The 20,804-nt window shown below is 40.0% G+C and overlaps 2 protein-coding genes across 4 annotated transcripts in view; one reads left to right on the top strand and one right to left on the bottom strand.

The window, feature by feature from the left end:
* Window positions 1–704: 704 nt before the first annotated feature.
* On the top strand, window positions 705–1,963 carry LOC132026133 (peptidyl-prolyl cis-trans isomerase-like 1). The gene has a single exon (XM_059414054.1). The coding sequence runs from the start codon at window positions 750–752 to the stop codon at window positions 1,248–1,250; it is 501 nt and encodes a 166-aa protein (XP_059270037.1). The 5' UTR covers window positions 705–749; the 3' UTR covers window positions 1,251–1,963.
* A 9,913-nt stretch (window positions 1,964–11,876) lies between these two features.
* LOC132025566 (C4b-binding protein alpha chain-like) overlaps window positions 11,877–20,804 on the bottom strand; it is a 29,906-nt gene continuing 20,978 nt past the window's right edge. For all 3 annotated transcript variants that reach the window (XM_059413012.1, XM_059413014.1, XM_059413013.1), the window contains 4 exons: window positions 17,339–17,524; window positions 13,921–14,100; window positions 12,833–13,008; window positions 11,877–12,286 (listed from right to left, as the gene is read on the bottom strand). In XM_059413012.1, coding sequence (XP_059268995.1) covers window positions 12,113–12,286; window positions 12,833–13,008; window positions 13,921–14,100; window positions 17,339–17,524 — 716 coding nt within the window. In that variant the 3' untranslated portion in view covers window positions 11,877–12,112. The remainder of the gene's footprint in view (window positions 12,287–12,832; window positions 13,009–13,920; window positions 14,101–17,338; window positions 17,525–20,804) is intronic.

Consider the following 20,804-nt stretch of genomic DNA (forward strand, 5'->3'; position numbering starts at 1 on the left):
CAAACCCAGATTAGTAATTAGTAGTTATATATAGAGGAAGGGTAGCACTAATCATTGTTCTTAACCTTTAGTAGTACAAAAGGAAAATTTTATATATAAGGCACACTATATTCCGATGTGGCCATAATATAGGCAAGGACTTTGTGGTCTGATTACAAGATATGAGTAGGTCCTTGGGGTCCGGAGAAGGCAGGAATATGATGTTTTTCTTTGAAGTTATCTAGTCTTTGTTGCATGGAGTCCGGAGATAAACTGATGATTTTTCCAGGCTTTTACGTGTGGAGTCATTGCCCTGCAGTTTTTATGCCACCAAGTGTCTAGCCCAGGATAGTGGGTCAGGGGTATCTAGTCTAAGGGAGAGATATCAGGTCAGCAGAGATGGCAGGAGCTGTGCAAACAGGCAATAACCCTGAGAGGCTTGGCTATCTATCAGGGCCTCAGCGGCCCCCAACATCCCTGCTCATGCTCTTTCTCTCTCTCAAATAAATAAATAAATAATTTTTAGAACCTAGAGACCACCTCTACGATGGAGCTTGCACTTTTCTCCGTCCTTGCCATCAGCTTCTTCTCGTCTTGCATCCCAGCTTCCCGGCCTTGGAAGGGGGATCCTTCTTCATCCTTGTCTCAGTCCCCCAAATCTTGGCATTGCAAAGGTTGAACCACGGAGACTGGAAGTGCGCACAGTAGCACAGGGTCCCCGGGAACCAACACCGGAAGTAGCTTTGCTGCAAGATTCCGTCGGCTGCGCTATGGCGGCGATACCCCCAGACTCCTGGCAGCCGCCCAACGTATACTTGGAGACCAGCAAGGAGATCATTGTGCTGGAGTTGTACTGGAAGCATGCTCCGAAGACCTGTAAAAATTTTGCTGAGTTGGCATGTCGAGGTTACTACAATGGCACAAAGTTCCACAGGATCATCAAAGACTTCATGATCCAGGGAGGTGACCCAACAGGAACAGGTCGAGGTGGTGCATCTATCTATGGCAAACAGTTTGAGGATGAACTTCACCCAGACTTGAAATTCACGGGGGCTGGAATCCTCGCCATGGCCAACGCAGGGCCAGACACCAACGGCAACCAGTTTTTCGTGACGCTTGCCCCTACCCAGTGGCTTGATGGCAAGCACACCATTTTTGGCCGCGTCTGCCAAGGTATAGGAATGGTGAATCGAGTAGGAATGGTGGAAACAAACTCCCAGGACCGCCCTGTGGACGACGTGAAGATCGTTAAGGCGTACCCTTCTGGGTAGGCTTGCTGCTCTCGAGGGCACGCCTGGATCTTCCGGGATGGCCCCAGTGAACCAGCTTCTGGATGACCTAGAGTGACATGTACTTAAACTTCATTTTGGCCTTGCAAATCACAAAGCTAAGGAGACCTGGGGTCTTGGGTGAGTTAGAGCTGGAAGTATATTTTAAGAGGATGCTGCTTTTCTCTCTCCCCAGTGCCTAAGTTTGACAGAGGGTTTGCAGAAATGCTCATAAGTGATCACTTACAGTGAACCCCTCGTTGCAGATGAGCATATACTGCTCCTCCTTGGGCGTGTCTGTGCTGATGCACTTGGAACAAGAGGAAACCGACTCTGTCATTCCATAGTGCCGAACCAAACTTCTTCCTGCAGGGATTTCTATTCTGGCCTACACCGCAGGCTTTGGTGGCTGACAGCCACAGAATTCAAAACCAAGTAGTGTCTATCAGCCTTCTTAACTCTGTGCACACCCTATTTCAGTCTCCTACATTTGTTCTTCCGGGAATGTATGCATCTCTATATATATTTTCCCTCTCAAAACCAGAACGTCAACACTGCTGTTTCTGACACTGAGACATCCCACACAAAGCCACATTGAATTTTTGCCAAATGAAAAATGCATCTAACAATCAAGTTTCTAAGAAGGTGTCAAGTGGGGAATGATAATGTGTAATAATCAGGAAAGGAATTTATTAAAAGGCAGCAGAAACATTGACCATTTTTCCCCAGGAAGGAGTAGAAGTCTGTAGCAAGCTTAAGGACAGACTATGAATTCTCTTTAAAAAGCAGTATTGTCATAAAGGGGAGGCCCCACTGAAGTTTTTTTAACCTAAGACTAGAGAAACTAGAGAAGGATTTTTTATAAGTTTTTTAAGTCTTTCTGATTTTTTTTTTTTTAACGAGTTGGGAGAGTGGTAAGAGAAAGGAAGTGAATGTCTATGGAATACATAGAAACTTCCAAAATAAAATGCCACTGATGGTTGACGTTGCCAAAAAAAAAAAAAAAAAAAATTAAATTATTTTATTTATTTATTTGGTAGAGATCGCAAGTAGGCAGAGAGACAGGCAGAGAGAGGGGGCAAGCAGACTCCCTGCTGAGCAGAGAGCCCAATGCAGGGCTCGATCCCAGGACCCTGGGATCATGACCTGAGCTGAAGGCACAGGCTTTAACCCACTGAGCCACCCAGGCGCCCCATAATAAAATAAAATTTTAAAAAATATATTTTTAAAAGCACTATGTGATACCACTGCACACCCAACAGAATTTCTCAAATAAATAAATCATAGCAAGAATTGTAAAGAACTTGCATGTTCTGTACAGTTAGGATGGGACAATATCATGCAGCACAACCACAGTGGAAAACTGCTGAACAGACCCATATGTCCTTCTTATGATCCAGCAATTCTATTCTTAGGTTTTTGTTCATCAAAACGAGATGTGCTCAGGGACACCTGGCTGGCTAGGTCTGTAGAGCATGCAACTCTTGATCCCAGGGTTGTGAGTTCAAGCCCCATGTTGGGTGTAGAGATTACTTAACAATAAAATCATTTAAAAAAATAGACATGCTTAGCAAAAGACATGTGCAAAAATGTTCATAGCCAAAAACAAATAGAAAATAACACAATGTTTTTTAACAGTAGAGTGGATAAGCAAATTGTGGTAGATTCTTACAACGGTGGAATATTTAGAAATTAAAATGAATGAATGTCAACTGTAGACAACGTGGACAAATTGCACAAATATTATGGTTAGCAAAAAAAAAATTAAAAAGACATGGAAGTAAGAATGCATCATGTAAGATTCCATTTCAGTAAAGTCATATAATTTAAAACCAATCCATGTTGTTAAAAGTGAGGATAGTGGAATTCTTCGCAGTGGGAGAGCGGTTGTTTAGTAACTAGTTGGGAAGGGACAGCCAAGGGCTTTGGCAAATTTGACAATGTTCTTTCCCCACGCACCCCCATCTAGTTTCTGATTACAGAAGTATGCTTACTTTAAGAATTTGATGACTTTTGTGCCCTCTTCTGTAAAGAAAAGCTAGGAGGTTTTAGATATGTTGGAATGTGGAGTAAAGTCATCCAGGCAAAGATAACAGTATAAACACATTTTGAATTTCCTGACCTATGTTCTTTCAAGGTACAAAAAACAACAAACAAACAAGCAAACAAACAAAAAACCAAGGAAGTTAATTGCAGGCATTCGCATACCTTTTTACATAATTTTTATTTTTGAAACATATGAGTGCATTAATCTACTCCTAAAAATTGAAAAGAATAGTATTCTTCTGGGTTGCCTTATACTTACCCCTCTGAACACTTGAATTCTATAGTTGAACCAGAAAGAAAATCTGCCTTTCACTTCCAGTTTCCCACTGATTATATCTCCTGGATCTCTAGGAGGAAAAGTAAAATGATGACTAGTGATTAAAATTACTTATAAAATATAACATGAGAAGGAAAATCTGGTGGAGAGTTTGAATTACTACTTCTAGATGAACCCAGAGATTTTTTTTTTCAATGCTTATTTCTGATCCTGACTTCATGAATTTTACTCTGAGGAAAAATAAGTGCAAACATTTATCCCATTTGTCTGATATTTTAAGATGAGAGAAAAAAAATGTGCTTAGATTTTTTCATGCAGTTAGATCGGTGTGATAATAAAGGGTGTGATACATGGACAGTTATTCATACCAATGTAAGTTCTCAAAAATGTATGCCCTTGCTCACAGGGAAACAAGAAAAGGGGAAATATATTCAATATCCTTACTGTTAGAACAATATCTCAGTGTGAATTCCTAACTGTCTTCTTCTAAAGAGTATAGGTGATAATGATTTTGAAGACTTTTTTGATCAAAGATTTTCTTTGGAATTGAAGGATTCATTAAGTTCCTAAGAGAACATCCCCAAATACCACAAACGTACAAGTGAGAAAAATAAATGTTGATCCTGACACAAAAAACACTATGGTCCTATGAGCCTCTGGCATTACAAGTACTCAACTTGAACTGATTCTACTAAAGCCAGGATGGCTGACAGGGCAGTTCCAGATTTGAAGTCTGTCTCATACACCTTGTTTATTGGAGAAGCAAATGGTAAATCAGGTGGAGGACAATCGCTTGGACACTAAAATGACAATGAGCATCAAGTTGTAGAGCTTGGGACACAATGATAGCAATGCTTCAGCATAAGGCTTTTAGAACAGAGACAGACCATGATTTTCCTCTTCCATCAAAAGTCTTTTATTCCACTGTTCAATGAACCCATTGAGGAATCTTAATAATGCATGTTTGTTGACTGATGACAATAACAACAATAATGACAAAAAGGCAGAAAAATTTCATCTGCTCTTTCCTGTTTATGTGATAATTAGGAATCCTGATAATCAGTGAATGGGTTATCTATAAACTTATTATACCTGCAGGTACCATACATGGTCACACAGAAGGCTTCTCAGAATGGGGGCACCTGAGCAGGTATCAGTCTCCTTATGTCTGACTTCCTCTTTCTTTGCCCTTCCTTCTGTATCCTGTGTCACAGGACACATACAGGTAGTTGTTAAAGGAGTTGTTGCAAGAAGTGTTAAACACTGATGGTAAAGCAAATCAGAGTTATAGGAAAATGTTGAATCAGTCACGTTCAAACAAGCTAGTAATTAAAGAACTTCAGGTTCAAAGGGCCAAATAGTCTGTGTTCCTGAGAAATCTCCATCAGTTTCTCATTCTGGTGAGTATTTTCACATTGTACCTTGCAGCCACAAACTAAGCGGATGTACATTTTTGAGTGTGGATTTATCACTTACAGCTCTGAATTAGGGGACTGTAAGGAAACATGTTGTATCTATGTATTTTTTTAAAAAATCCGTCCATGAAAAAGGAGCCAGATGTTGGACTTCAGAACTCCTGGCATCTAGTGAGTTGCAAATAGAACATTGGGAAGGGGTACTCTTTTGAAGTTGATTCTTCCTTAAGTGCCCTCCCACAGCCCTAGAGTACCACATAAAGGTATTTTTCATATATATATATATATATATATATATGAAAGATATATATATATATCTCCTATAGTTAACCTTTTATCAAAGTTTAATAATTCTTTATTTTAAAAAGTCATTGTGTGGTTTCTAGCTCCTGACTGGATCCACTGATACATGCATATTTTGGTGTACCTTAAAAATAAATATAATTTAAAACTTACAACAGTAAAGCTTCTACAAAGTGTTGAGCTACATAACATCTAAAGTTTCAAGTAAAAAAATTACATTTTAGAAATAAAACATTCAAAAGTACATCAATCCACTTAGAGTACTTAAATTTTTAAAAGATTCTTAATAAAGAGAATTCATCATATCTTTTTTAGATTTGCAAATGGGTTCATTATCAGTGTGACATGACTGGGAAGCGTAGCTCCTGGATTCAAAGGAATTTTAGCAAAAAAATACATCCCCCTTTTTAGCTCTCATTATTGCAAAATGCAAGATGATCATTACAGTCTCTAGTTAAGTTTTTTTTTTTTAAAGATTTTATTTATTTATTTGAAAGACAGATATCACAAGTAGGCAGAGAGACAGGCAGAGAGAGAGAAAGAGAGAGGGAAGCAGGCTTCCTGCGGAGCAGGGAGCCCGATGCGGGGCTCGATCCCAGGACCCTGAGATCATGACCCGAGCCGAAGGCAGCAGCCCAAACCACTGAGCCACCCAGGCGCCCCGTCTAGTTAAGTTTTTTGTGGTAGAGACTCTAGCTTACCAATTTCTTTCTTTGGTGGTTATTAAAACTAGGAAAGAAATAAATCAGTTAATTTAATTTATGTTCCTGTAGTCAGAAAATATGTGGCAGCAGGGGTTTTGTAACTGACTTTTCTGAAGCTAAATTAAATTCCAGCACCAAATTAACATTTCACATAACTTCATACAGTTTTCACTCCTGGTGGAATTATTCAGCACCACTGTGGGCAAACCTCTGAGGGAAGACAAATCAGTCATAATAGAAGGTAAAAATTTCACCTAAAACAAGGAGACAGGGGCGCCTGGGTGGCTCAGTGGGTTAAGCCGCTGCCTTCGGCTCAGGTCATGATCTCAGGGTCCTGGGATCGAGTCCCACATCGGGCTCTCTGCTCAGCAGGGAGCCTGCTTCCCTCTCTCTCTGCCTGCCTCTCCATCTACTTGTGATTTCTCTCGTCAAATAAATAAATAAAATCTTTAAAAAAAAAAAAAAAAAAACAAGGAGACAAATGCAAATGATCTACCTTTAGGGTTGGGGTAATTATTTCAGGAAAGAATCAGTCTCTGGTGTTTATGGGGCACAAGTAACGGGGTTGTGGAAATAGCCTATGAACAGAGGGAGAAATAAGAATTCAGAGAGAATGTAGAAGGAATAGTCTCCTCATCTGACATGGTAGAAATTCAAGTTGTTGTAAATAAGTGAGCAGAAGACCAGAGGATCTTTCTCTAGAGAAACTAGACAGCAACAAAGAGGACCTTGATTCCCACCCCAAGCTTGTCAGGAGATAGGACTCCTAAAACCTTAGTGACTCCAACCAGGTAGAACTTGACTTTTTTTTCATGAAAGAAGAGGCATAAGAGCATTTAGGATGGTCAGCAGCTCTGCCCAGTACCAGGGACCAGGTTCCTTCCTGCTTATTGTTGTCTTCCTCAACATGGCGGAGGTTGCTCACCAGCACCCTGTCAGCATTTCAACCCTGAGGAAACAAGAAGCAGAGAGCAAGCAGGAAAATGACTGGGAAGTTACACCCATTAGGACGTCACTCCAAAGGAGCCTCTAGCTGAGGAGCTATGTGCCTGCTGATATTTAAAATGGTAGAAGTGATAAAGGGGGGTTAATATAGGTAGGAAAACAATTAACAGTTGTTGTTATAACCACAGTTTAAATCCCCAACTGTACCATCACACTGCTAGTAAGCCACTGTCAGCAAACTTTATTCATATATATATAGAACCTTAGAGAATTTGGGCTTCACTCTGAAAAAAAGAACAACTGACTGTGATGATCATTAACTAAGTTGCAAAAGAATACTTTTGTATTACAAATAACTCCATGGAGAAGGAATCTACTTTTTTTTTTTTTTTTTGAAAAGAGAAAAAAATACAAATCTTTTGGAAAGCATCATAAAATGGTCTTAAAAGAAATTAAAAAAAAAAAAATTCAACAAAAAGGATGGAATGTAAAGCCAGAGAAATTTTCCAGAAAATGTGTGTAGGGTTGAAGGTAGGAATGAAGACAAAATGCATAACAAAGGTACATAATCAACAAGGAGATACGATATCAGGTTAATTTGATTTCCGTGAAGAAACATTATTAAAGAAATTACATAAGAAAATTTCTCAGAACAGAAGAACATGAGTTTATAGATTGAAAGGGCTCATGAAGGGGCACCTGGGTGGCTCAGTGGGTTAAAGCCTCTGCCTTTGGCTCAGGTCATGATCCCAGCATCCTGGGATCAAGCCCTTCAGAAACAGATCTTAATTAACGACTGATGGAAACTAGTGTATCAATACCCCAACTCCCTCACCTTATGGCGATTACTTTCTCTAAGTGAAGTTCAACATCTTTACCAGTTTCCCTGAAATTAGGCTCTGGTCATCCTAATTGCCTGGATCACACACCCCTTACTGTTGCCTTCCCTTCCCTACCTCACTGCCGTACTCATCTCCTGGTGTTTCCTGCCATTCCTAAACAAACCTTTTAACTTTAGTTCTTGTTTCAGGCTGCGCTTCTGGTAGAACCCAAACTAAAACCAAGTGAGAGAATGAACTTTGGGAGAATGATCCATGGGGACAAAAAAGCAAGCCGATAAGGCTCTGTTGTCCCTGAACATTCAGACAATAGTGGTGGACCGAAAAATCTCTTGGAGCACTTAGGAGGAATTGGAAATAGAAACAAGGTTAACTAAGGAGGCAAACAACATCACTGAAAAGAACACCATCAACACCAGAGTAATATAAGGCAGTTATAAGGAAAAGAAACATGCTCACAGAACACTACTTGGTCCAGTGCAGTGATCATTCCATGCAAACATTATATTACTAATTTAAGTAAAGTTGGGCAATAACCATATTGGAAAAAAGAATGAAAAAAACCAGATGATTGAATCTTTGGCTATAATCAATAGATTAATGGATAATTTATTTAAAAAGTGAAAAAAAATACAATTTCTAAAAACATGGTGATAAATATCAGGAAAAAAAATGTTTTAAGAAGTAACTGTGTTTCTCTGGGACTGGGGAAAAGGAATTGTGTGGGTCTGGTTAGTAAATGATTTTGTTAAATGTATGTATATTTAAAATTAATTTTAAAGATAAGTAGAGTTGATAGGTCAAGAAACAGCTGCACTTCTAATTTGGTTTATAATTTATAGAATTATACACAAAAATTAAAATTTTAAAGATAAAACTTAAATATAAAATGTTTATAGAGAAATAGGGAAAAAAGTCTTGGAATTATTTATGCCCACTTTTACTGTTTCAATATTTGTTTGCATATATATGCATTTATTTTAGATCATTTTAAAGGGATTTAAATGAAAGAATATATTAAAAAATGAAGAAATAATTCATATCTGTGTGATAATAAGTCTCTGCCCTGCTCTGATGTGCTCAGGGAAAATGTTAAGGAAGGAACCATGAAGGGCCGACATTTAAAAGCTTCTGCCATGTCTTCTGTACAGATAAAGAATGAAGCCTGAGGTAGATAATTCTTCATGTGAACACATTAGTAATATGAAAATAGAAGCATACTTAGTTAGCAATTCAATTATAATCCACTAATAACATGATGTAGAACGTGACTTTTCAGATAGCACAGATACTAATTTCCCTTATGAAACTGGGAAAAACTGGGGCACCTGGGTGGCTCAGTCATTAAGCATCTGCCTTTGGCTCAGGTCATGATCCCAGGGTCCTGGGACTGGGCTCCCTGCTCTGCAAGAAGCCTGCTTCTTCCTCTTCCACTCTCCCTGCTGTGCTCCTTCTCTTGCTGTCTCACTCTGTCAAATAAATAAATAAACAAATATTTAAAAAAAAAGAAATGGGGAAAAATTTTTCTTTCCCAGCCCACCCCAATATCCAAACCAAGCTGTTTGTATTGGCAAAACATTATTAAACACAGATACAAAAATATATACCAAGAATTTGAATGTATATAATGCATTTAAAGCATCAACTACCTAATTATATAAGATTCAGTGGACTCAGTAGTGAGGATAATTGCATGCAGTCTGCGGGGAAACCCTACAGAACCAGATACAAATTCGGTTTTGTTGTATGTCTGAGAAAACATGTACTACAGTAAAGGAGTAAAGTCAAATCATGTGATGTAAATAATAATGAACTAGAAAATGAATTCAAACAACTTTAACAGAATATAAGCAAGCAAAGTCATGTTTGTAAAATTTTTGCTTAATGAAGGGAAATTTTCCTGAGTCGGTTTGGAGGCAAAGGAGAGGGATGGAGGCAGAGACACATTTGTTGGTGAAGAAAGGAGAGCCCATGTCTGAAAGAGGAATTGTCGAACATTCATCCACTTTTCACCACAGGGAAATGGTCAGCATCACCTCGTCCAGTCCCGCTGATGTTAGACGAACCGAAGCAGAGGCCTGGTGGCGAAACCAGGACGTGAACTGTTTGGGTTTTCTCTGCCTGCGGTTATAAAGCTCCTGGGAACACCAGACCACCCTGACAGCTGAATTTCTTTGAAATGATCCATCTGCTCCTGTCTAAGAAGGCAACGCAGTTGTGTTTCCATATGTTCTAAATTTCATTTTACATTTTTGGTATAAAATATCCAGGCTCCCTTCCTTCCTCTACTCAAACTCCCTAACGAGAAACAGATTGACCAAGTTCTTCTGTCATAAAATCTTCTGATAAAGTCTTTTTAAGCCATTTCAGCTCATGAGCATGGCTAAGAATAGCTTCCACTTTTGTAGATCATATTTTTGGTGCATCCTGTGGAAATAATAGTTATAATACACAGATATTTAAATGGCGCCAGCAGATCATGTGGCAATTCTATCAGCAGAGTGTCTGGGAGACCCCTGGGGCTCATGCCACATCCTCACACCCCACAAACCAAAGGCAAGGAACCCATGTTTGTGATAGTAGCTTGTGGACTTCTTGGTGGTTTATATAGGCAGGGCGGCAAATATTCGATATGTGAGAATTCCGATAAAAAATGAAAGCTCAATGGTAGATAAAGAAATGAATCGCTCACGCTAAAAATAACAATTCTGTTTGGGATGACAAAATCAAATGTTATAGGGGTCTGATGAAGAGAAATGAGAGTTTTGAGTAGAGAGAGAAAAGAGAGAGAGACAGGCCAGAACAGACGTCCGAAGAGAGCAACAGAGAAAAGGGAAGTGTGGCCCAGGCCAGCTGTGCTCTGCCCCTATCCCTACATAGGAGGCTGTTGCGGGGCCCCCCATAGTGCCCTCCTCTACCAGCCTCTCTGCACCTGACCTTAAGCCCCACCTCCAGAGCGTGTTCAGTGGTCCACAGGGTGTGTCCCCAAGTCCTCTGTTGGGGCCTCTTCACCCATGAGAGGAGGGAATTGGTGGAAAGATGTTCCAGATCCTCACCCCTGGAAAGACTACTCAGGATTGTGTCCCCCACACTCTCGGAGCACAGTCAGCCTCCCTGGGCCCTCATCACCAAAGACAATAATCATCCGAGTCAGTCTCCTTCCTTCAGTGGTCCTCCCTTTCTCATCTGGTCATCTCACGATCCACTCGCTAAACACCGCTTTCTGAGGCCACCTTCCAAGGAAACCGGTGACCCACAAATCCTCGTCAAAGGGGAAATCCCAATTAAAATCTACAGATTTCCTAGAAGCGGGAGCAGGCAAATGGTTTTCAGGACTGCCGGCACACACCTTCTGTGTTGGGTCAGATTCTCTGAGTTTCTATTGCCTCTAAGGTTCAGTGAAAGCCTCTGAGCCCCCAGGGCCTGTGCAAAGTATATTTGGGGAAATAAGAACAAAAGTGGCCCGTGCTCCCCCGCAGAGGCCTATGAACAAAGAGGGAAGAGACAAGCAAAAGGGCTGGGACACAAATGAGAGATTTCAGAGGAGGCAACCCTTGGACGACGTGGCCAGTAGAAGGAACCGCAGTGTCCAGGGTACCCCAAGATGTACGGGTGATGGATGGGGGTTTCTCCTCATGGGTGGGACACCTGCTCAGGCCATGTCACTTTTCTTGCTAATGACAAGGGAAGACTTGGGGACACACAGGCAGCCGCCATGTGGACCTCATGCATCAGTCTGTCAGAGTTTGTTTTCTCAAAATGGAAGAAGGAGGTCTAGACACAAACACGAATCCCTTTCCTGTCAGGCAGATGTCGAGACGTAGCATTAGTGAGGCAAAGGGTGAGCGCACAGGGGTTCATAAAGGGCACGACTCCCTTCAAATGGGGAGAATGGACTTGGAACATGGGGTGTGTTGACATTGACTCTAAATACTGAGGAGTTGAGGGATTAGCACGTGTGCAAGTGTGCAGTGAGGCGACCTGGGAAATGCTTGGCTATGAGCCCAAGTCCAAGACCCTTACATTCAGGAAATGTATTAACTTTCTGGAATGGGTGTGTTTAGGGACCTCGTTAAGGACAGATGACCACAAAGACAAAATTGTTTCTGACACATAATTTTTTTACTTGAAACAAAGTGTGCACTCTGTGTCCAGAAAAGGAAAACCATCAGCTACAAGATCATCAATAATTCTACAGTCACAAAGCACTAAATGTGAACAAATTATCCTTTCTAGACATTTACTACCATAAATGATGGTGCAAAGGGAGCTGGTAACCTGAAGGGATCTCTATTGTATTGAAGGCGGTGCATTTTTCTTCCTTTTTTGGGGGAAATTACACTGGTGACTCCATAGTATATTTCTTTTCCTTGTCTCTCCGTAGTTCCAGTAGTTCGATCTCCAAAGACAACTTATACAGCTCCATGGCCATTTTCACATCCGCTGGGTTGGGGAGACACTGCATGATCTTCTTGCCTTTGTGGACATGTTCACAGCCTTCGGGGATCACCTGAAAGAGAGTAGAGGATGGGTGTGGTTGAGTGGCTTCTCTTCAAATCAAGAAGGAGCAGGGTTGAGGAGTGACTCTTGGCAATGACAGGACTATAGCTCAGAGCCAAGACCAAGCCCAGAACTCCCTGGTGAGCAGGAAAACCAGAAAACATCTTGGGTCCCAACATGGTCCTTCCTGGAGGGATAGGGATCAGTTCTGAGAGAGCTTCGTAGGGGGCTTCTGTGAGGACAGAGACATCCAGATGTTTCTGAGACCATCCAGAAACGGAACACAGTATATTATATAGTCTAGAAAAAGTCCCAGGTACCTGAGGCCCTCTTCTCCCTAAGGGGCTTCGTTTTTCTTTCTCCTCCAGTGAGAGAGGAAAGCTTGCCACTCCTACTGAACCACAGTGTTCAAAAAAGAAAAAAGTTCCTCTGAAGGACTCAGAACTGACTATTGACAAGTCAGATCTCACCACTGGGGGCTGGGACAGTGTTTAGAGGGAGGCCCCTATTTTAGGACTGGCTACCACAGGAGCTTTTCTTGAATCATGTCACTTACCCACTCGCACTTGGGCAACTCAGGGTACCAGGTTCTGCTCTCTAAGCATGTGACACTTTGGGGACCAACCAATTCATAGCCAGAGTCACACTGGATGGTGACATTTGAAGATTGAAGATATTGATGCTTAATCACAGACAGCTTTGCATGGGCTATTTCTGGTTTTGGACACAGAGCTACAACGAAAACACAGTTTTAAGCAATATGTAAATCTAAAGAAAAAGACATGACAACAGGTTAGGATTATAAGAATTAACTATCACAGGTGCTGTGAATTGTTTTATCTTTGGTTTCGGTAACAGTAATATTTGTTAGCATTTTGGTTGAGCATTGGCCACACTGATATATCAGACTCAGGTTGAACATTTTATGTGATTCAGCTCTGGAGGTAAGGACTGTTATCACTCCCATTTTTCTGGGAGAAAGTTGAGATACAGACAGGTTAAGAAACTTGCCCCAGGTCTTCATACTTTCCAAGAACATGATAAGATATGAAAAAAGTCATGTGACCCCTGGTCCTCAGCTATCAAAGCAAGTATCCCTCATCTCTCCATCCCAGCAAGACAAGAGCTATGAAATGTTCCCTCCTGTCGATTGGCCTCTGTGTGGAATGGAGACTATGGTGGCCAATCATCCCTGGAGTTGCTGATGGCAATGTGCTATTAACCTGTGTGCCTGTAAAAGTCAGACCTGACCTTGGCTTGTCCTGTCCCCATAACAAAGTAGGAGCCGTGGGGCCTTGCACGAGGTTGTGATGGAAGTCTTTACCACTTCATGATGTTTGCAATTAGCCCAAGAGAGCCCACATTTGTGCTAGAGCAAGCTTGCATAAAAATTTTGTCACAGGCCAAAGATGAAATGGGTCATGTGCAGAATTTTTCCGGGAATATACAGGAAAGTGGGCATAGGGGCTGAAATTTTGTGACTGGGGGAAAGAGGAAGGGAGGTTGAGGTTTATGTATTCCCTTTGTACTGTTTGCCTCCTGAACACAGTCACGATTTCAAATAAATCAAATCAAATTAAATCAAACGCTTCCATGCTTTTGTGACCCTTCCACCCACCCGACTGAAAAGGGAGCTAGAGTTACCTTTACACTGAGGGGCTTTAGGGGTCCAGCGTGAAGAACTGCAGGAGAGTTTGGCCTCTCCAACCAGAGTGTATCCTTTGTTACATCTATATATCACTTCATTTTGTGCGAATGCCCACAATCCTTTCGTTTCTTCATAATATCCGTGGGCAACCTCAGGAGGGAAATCACAGTCTTGACCTTGAGAGATAAAAGTGAGAAAGGATGAGCTTGTTGAATGTAAAAAATAGCTCATTCCATAATTTGTGTGTTTTGTAGGAGGCTCCATTCTGTCCTGTCATCTTCTCTGCCCAGGGGAACACTTAGCCCAACCCAAGACCTGAGTTGCCCTCTTCTAAGCCTCAGGCTGAGGAACCATCCTGGCCCCATCATTAGACCACCTGGTGGTCATCTAATATCTTCAAACGGATAATGGGAATGGTTAAAATTAATACTTTGTTCAGCCCCCACGTTGAGTTCCTGCCTTTTGAAGTAAGACCTGTCATATCCAAGAAGTCAAGTAGAAGCCCATTGATCTTGCTCATACCCATCCTCCTTCAAGCGAACACAGCGTTTTACAAAACATATCATATACCAAGGTGGCAGGGGAAATGGTCGGGGGGGAATTGGTACCACTCTTAAGGAACTGAAGCTGCCTCCCCATTCTATTACCATTTACTTCCCCAGTCTACAAGAGAAGTTAGGATTCTGGGGAATTATAGTCGACTACTCAAAACTCAACAACATTTTCGTTCTCATTCAGATGTGATATCTTTTTGCTAGAGTAGATTTTTGTATTTTCAGGGAAATGATGACCACTGGTTTAGCAGATGCCTTCTTTTCATCTCTATCCAAAAAGAGGGTCAGAGACAGTTTGCATACACACAGAAGGATCAAAACATGTATTTGTAGTTTCAGCCATAGGGTATGATAACTCCGTTGCCCCTGTCATAATAGAGTCTGAGGATACTATATTATCTGAACATACACATTGATCCGGAATATCAATGGCATTATGCTAATTATACTGATAGAGTAAGAGAAACTAGCATGTTGAGATAGATATAGATAGATAGATAATCTGGGTTCTTTGTGCAGACCTCCTTAACCCTTGTAAATTCCTAGATGCCTAGAACACTAAAAACATCTTTTGTTCTATTGAGGCAGTTGCAGTGTAATTGTCCTCTTGCTTTTAACTTAAGATGCAGCAGAGCCTTGTACATTGAAAGTGGTTATAGTCAGAAAGCATGCAAATATCAATGGGACCATCATAGCATATCCCCTTGAGATCCTGAAGCAAGGCCATGCAATGTGCTGTTTAAGATATAACTCTTGATATGTTGTTTGGTCCTGATAGAAGCTGTGCCTGATACTCGGTCATGAAGTGAGCATGTGCCAAAATCATGATTTTGGTCAATCAGAACCAAGTTATAAGGCCAAGCAGACAACAAATAATTCATTATAAAATGGAAGTCGTCATCTGGGATTGAGCATTTGCAAGGACCAGATGGCACAAGCAGCTTACCCACATAGGAAGCCTAGGTCCTCCTTATGCCCATCCACTGTTGCACAAGTGCCTCTTGAGCTCAGACTCATGGCTATGTGGAGTCTCCATTATAACCAACTGACAGAAGAGAGAAAGCCAAGCCTACTCACAGATGTGTATTTTGGGTATGTGTAAGCTAAATGGATGGAAGCTGCTTTAGAGGCTGATCATGGAAAGACAGTAATAAGGAAAAATCTTAGATGATCTGCTCATTCACTTTGTTGGAAAAAGACGTGGGCTAAAGATAGATGAAACGAGCCTGGAATGGCCCAGAATGAATGGCTTGTTTGGCAGTGCCCTTAAGGGCAAAGATTGGAAGATTAGGCCCAGGGAGATCTGGGGTAGGTAGAAGTAGGTGACCTGATATATGGGAACGACAGGAAATGCAAAGTTTTTATTTTGCATGTTAACACCAGCAGAGCATCCCCAGTAGGGCAGGCATTAAACAATTAAACAATATCTCAGCAACTTAAAGTCAGCCATTTTCTGCCATTGGCCTTTCCAGTGCTGTCACAAGAGGAAGAGGAGCAAAGGGGTGGTATGGATGAAGAAGAAGCATGGGCACAACAACATGGACTGCCACTTACCAAGGCTGTCACTGAATCTTCATACTGCCAGCCACAGCGTTAAGTCTTTAATATGATACCATCCCTTGAGATAACTACAAAGCCACTTGGTAGAAGGTGACTATATTGCATCCTTCTACCTAGAAGGGACAAGTGTCCCTTTTGACAGAAATACAAAGGTGTTCAAGGTATGAGTTTGCCTTTTCTGTTTGTGGGACTTCAGTCAACACTTTTATCTGAACATTATATTGTTTAATAATTGGAAATGAATTACACTATGTGCAACTAGAAAACCCACTCACAGCAAAAGAGGCGTGGTACTGAGACCGTGGCCATAGAATGTACTAGTCATATTACAGACTGCATCATCCCGAACCTGTAAATCTGTTCAGACATTGGATTGACCTGGTAAAGGCACAGTTGAAGTGCCAGTTGAGAGATAATATTTTATAGTGATGAGACTTCACAATATTACTTTAGAAGATCTTCTGGAACACAGCAATGTGAACCCCTTTAGGGCTCCTTCTCACACACAAGGCAAGAAGAAACATCACCGTCCAGCAGGGATAATGTTCTTGACCATCAGTAGACAGGGACATGGAAAAACAGTGGGAGATGTAGGATTTTGTTGAGCACCTAAATGCTCTTGGTGAGGGAGAGGTAGGCATTTCACACTGGGGGAGAGTCTGAAGGAGAACTTAGAGACAACAGAAGGAAGGAAGGAAGTTTGTGGAGGAAAGGAAGCAAGTTTAGAAAGATGGGTTCAAACAGATTTGGGTGGTTCTTGAACTGCAGATTAAGGCATATGAACAGACAGAAGAGAAGACAAGACAATAAACACCAAGAAACAGAAGGCAATAATTGAAAAGGTCAGCTGATCTATTATATTAGATGTGGCCTATTTTTACTGATTCAGAAAAGAAAAGCAGGAAGGTCAAGAGAAAGGGAATAAACAATGAGGAGGAAAAAGAAAGTTGGATTGGGAGGTGGGCAATGATTTTTAACAAATGTATTCACTCCAAAAATCATGCAGGGTGTACAAATTCTTCCTAATTTTAAACCTTCCCTCAGTAATCTCCATCACTTTGGTACACAGAAACATGGAACCAACTGAGGGTTGCTGGAGTGGAGTGGTGTGGGGGGATGAAGTAATTGGGTGATGGGCACTGAGGAGGACACTTGATATAACCAGGACTGGGTATTACATGCAAGTGATGAATCACTAAATTCTACCCCAAAACTAATAATACACTATGTGTAAAACCAACCTGAATGTAAATTTAAAAAAGGTAAAGAAAAAATAACATAAAATTATATAAGCTCTTACTCTCATCACATGTTGGTGTTTTGGGATACCACGTGCCATCTTTTAGGCATCTAGCGTTAGACTGGCGTTTCTTATAACACTCATAATAAACTACATCATCATAGAAATAAGCACAGCTATTCACAGAGCTAGTGCGTTGTGAAATGATTTTGCCATTCTCCAGCTCTGGTATTGGGCAACACACCTCTAAAAAATAAAAAGTGAGACAAATGGTTAGTAAAATCACTGCCATGAGACTCCCATGGATAATAACTCATTTCTGCTTTTCAAGATTTCACCACTGAAGAGAGATAGGGGGAACAGAAAAGGGTACCTGAGGCCCTCTGGGTCTGCTCTCCCTGTCCCTGATTGCTAAAGTACTCCAACCTAATTATTTCCCTTAATTAAAAAATTTCATTAGGAGCTTCCAAAATGAGACACTGGGTGAAACTTGCACATAAATGCAAATTTTCAGAAGTATTCAAAAGCAATGACAAGTAACAGTCATTGCTTATGATTTCTTTAGGGTTACATCATTATTAACCTCTCTAATACCTTACAGTTCCTCAGTCACAGGAGGAAAAATGTCCTTAAAAGTTTATATCCAGGGTCCCGATAGTGAGTAACATAAATATAATTTTAAAGTAAGATTTTAAATTCCCAACAAACAAAAGTCTAGGGCGAAATGGTTTCACTATTCACAGGTGAATTCTACCAAACATTTAAAGAAGAGTTAATACTTATTCCTCTCAAACTGTTCCAGAAGTAGAATAGGAAAGAAAACCTCCAAATTCGTTCTTCAAAGTCAGTACTACCTGATACCAAAACCAGACAAAGACACCACACAAAAGAAAACTGCAGGCAATATTTCTCATGAACAAAGATGCAAAAATAAATAATTAATTATTTTTAATTAGTTAAAAATAATTAGCAAATATTAGCTAATCGAACATAACAATACATTAAAAGGACCATTCAAAAAAATAAAATAAAATAAAAGGACCATTTAATATGGTCAAGTGGGATACATACCAGGGATGGAAGTATGGTTCAATATTTGCAAATCAGATTAACAAGAGGAAAAAATTTTAAAAACATATGAGAACTTCAAAGGCAGAAAAAGCATTTGACAAAATATGACACTCGTTCATGACAAAATGTCTCAACAAAGTGGGTGTAGAGGAAATATATCTTAACATGACAAAGGCCACAATATGAAAAACCCATAGCTAACATCATACTTAATGGTGAAAAACTGAAATATTTTCCTCTAAGATCAGAAACAAGACAAAGATGTCCACTCTTGCCATTTTTATTCAACATAGTACTAGAATTCCCAGCTGTAGCAATCAGACAAGAAAAAGAAATAAAAAGGATTCAAACTGGTAAGAAAGAAGTAAAACTGTCATTATTTGCAGATGACATGATACTATCTATAGAAAACCCTAAAGACTCTACCAAAAAATCGTTAGGACTAATAAAGTCAGAACTGCTACAAGGTATAAAATTAACATATAGAAATCTATTGTGTTTTTATATACTAACAATGAGGTAGCAGAAAAAGAAATTAAGAAAAGAACCCAATTTACAATTGTATCAAGCAGAATAAAATACCTAGGAATAAATTTAACCAAGGAAGTGAAAGACTTCTACTTTGAAAACTATAAGATATTGATGAAAGAAATTGAAGATGACACCAAAAAAAAAAAAAAGAGAGAGAGAGAGAGAGAGAGATGTACAATGCTAATAGATTGGAAGAATTACCATTATTAAAATGTCTGTAGTACCCCAAATAATCTACACATTTAATGCAATCCCTATCAAAATAACAAAAGCATTTTTTCACAGAACTAGAATAAATAATCCTAAAACTTATATGGAACCACAAGGACCTCTGATCGCCAAACAAACAAACAAACAAACAAAAATCCTTAGAAAGAACAAAGCTGAAAGTATCACAGTCCTGGATTTTAAGAAGTACTACAAAGCTATAGTAATTAAAACGGTATGGTACTAGCACAAAAATAGATACATAGATCAATAGAAGAGAACAGGGAGCCCAAATATAAAGCCCTGCTCATATAGTCAAGTAACCTATGACAAAGGAAGCAAGAATATACAATGGGGAAAACACAGTCTTTTCAATAAATGGTGTTGGGGAAACTAGACAGCTATGTGCAAAAGAATGTAACTGGATCACTTTCTTACACCACACACACACACACACATACTCAAAGTGGACTAAAAACTTAAATGTGAGACCTGAAACCATAAAACTCCTAAAAGAAAGCATAGGCAGTAATCTCTTGGACATTAAAATCAGCAACATCTTTATGGATCTGTTGTCTCAGGCAAGGGAAGCAAAAGCAAAAATAAACTATTAGGATTACACTAAACTGAAACACTTTTGCACAGTGAAGAAAACCATCAAAAAAACAGAAAAACAACCTACTGAATGGGGGGAAATATCTGTAAGGAGTGAATATCCAAAATATATAAAGAACTTACCAAACTCAACACTGAAAAATTGAATAATTGAATAATCTGATTAAAGAACAGGCAGAGTACTTGAATAGACTTTTTTCTAAAGAAAACATACAAGTAGCCAACAGACACATGAAAGAAGAATCCTCAAAGGCGTTTATCTATCTATCTATTTATTTTTTTTTTACGTGTGTGTTTTTTTTATTACATGAAAATCAAGTTTCCATTTTTTATATTTTTAAATTTTTAATATTATGAGAGTCACCATAGTAATGTTATGTTAGTCACCACACTAACGTTCATCATTAGTTTTTGAAATAGTGTTCCATGATTCATTGTTTGCGTAACCCATGCCCTCCTTAATACCCATCACCGGGCTCAGCCAACCTCCCATCACCCTCCCCTCTAAAACCCTCAGTTTGTTTCTCAGAGTCCACGTCTCTCATGGTTCCTCTCCCACTCTGATTTCCTCCCCTTCATTTTCCCCTTCCTTCTCCTGAAGTCCTTCAGGCTGTTTCTTATATTCCACAAATAAGTGAAACTATATGATAATTGACTTTCTCTGCTTGACTTATTTCACTTAGCATAATCTCCTCCAGTCCCATCCATGTTGATGCAAAAGTTGGGTATTCATCCTTTCTGATGGCTGAGTAATATTCCACTGTGTATATGGACCACATCTTATTTATCCATTCATCTGTTGAAAGGCATCTTGGCCTTTTGTACAATTTGGTTATTGTGGACATTGCTGTTATGAACATTGGGATGCAGATGGCCCTTCTTTTCACTACATCTGTATCTTTGGGGTAAATACCCAGTAGTGCAATTGCTGAGTCATAGGGTAGCTCTATTTTTAATTTTTTGAAGAACCTCTACACTGTTCTCCAAAGTGGCTGCACCAACTTGCATTCCCACCAACAGTGTAAGAGGGTTCCCCTTTCTCCACAACTTCTCTGACGTATTTTGTTTCTTGCCTTGTCAATTTTTGCCATTCTAACTAGTG

This window comes from Mustela nigripes, chromosome 10, assembly GCF_022355385.1.
Source record: "Mustela nigripes isolate SB6536 chromosome 10, MUSNIG.SB6536, whole genome shotgun sequence".
NCBI classification, from domain to species: domain Eukaryota; kingdom Metazoa; phylum Chordata; class Mammalia; order Carnivora; family Mustelidae; genus Mustela; species Mustela nigripes.

What these genes read in the sequence shown, in the direction of transcription:
- LOC132026133 (XM_059414054.1), top strand. Translation starts at nt 750, where the DNA reads ATGGCGGCGATACCCCCAGACTCCTGGCAGCCGCCCAACGTATACTTG.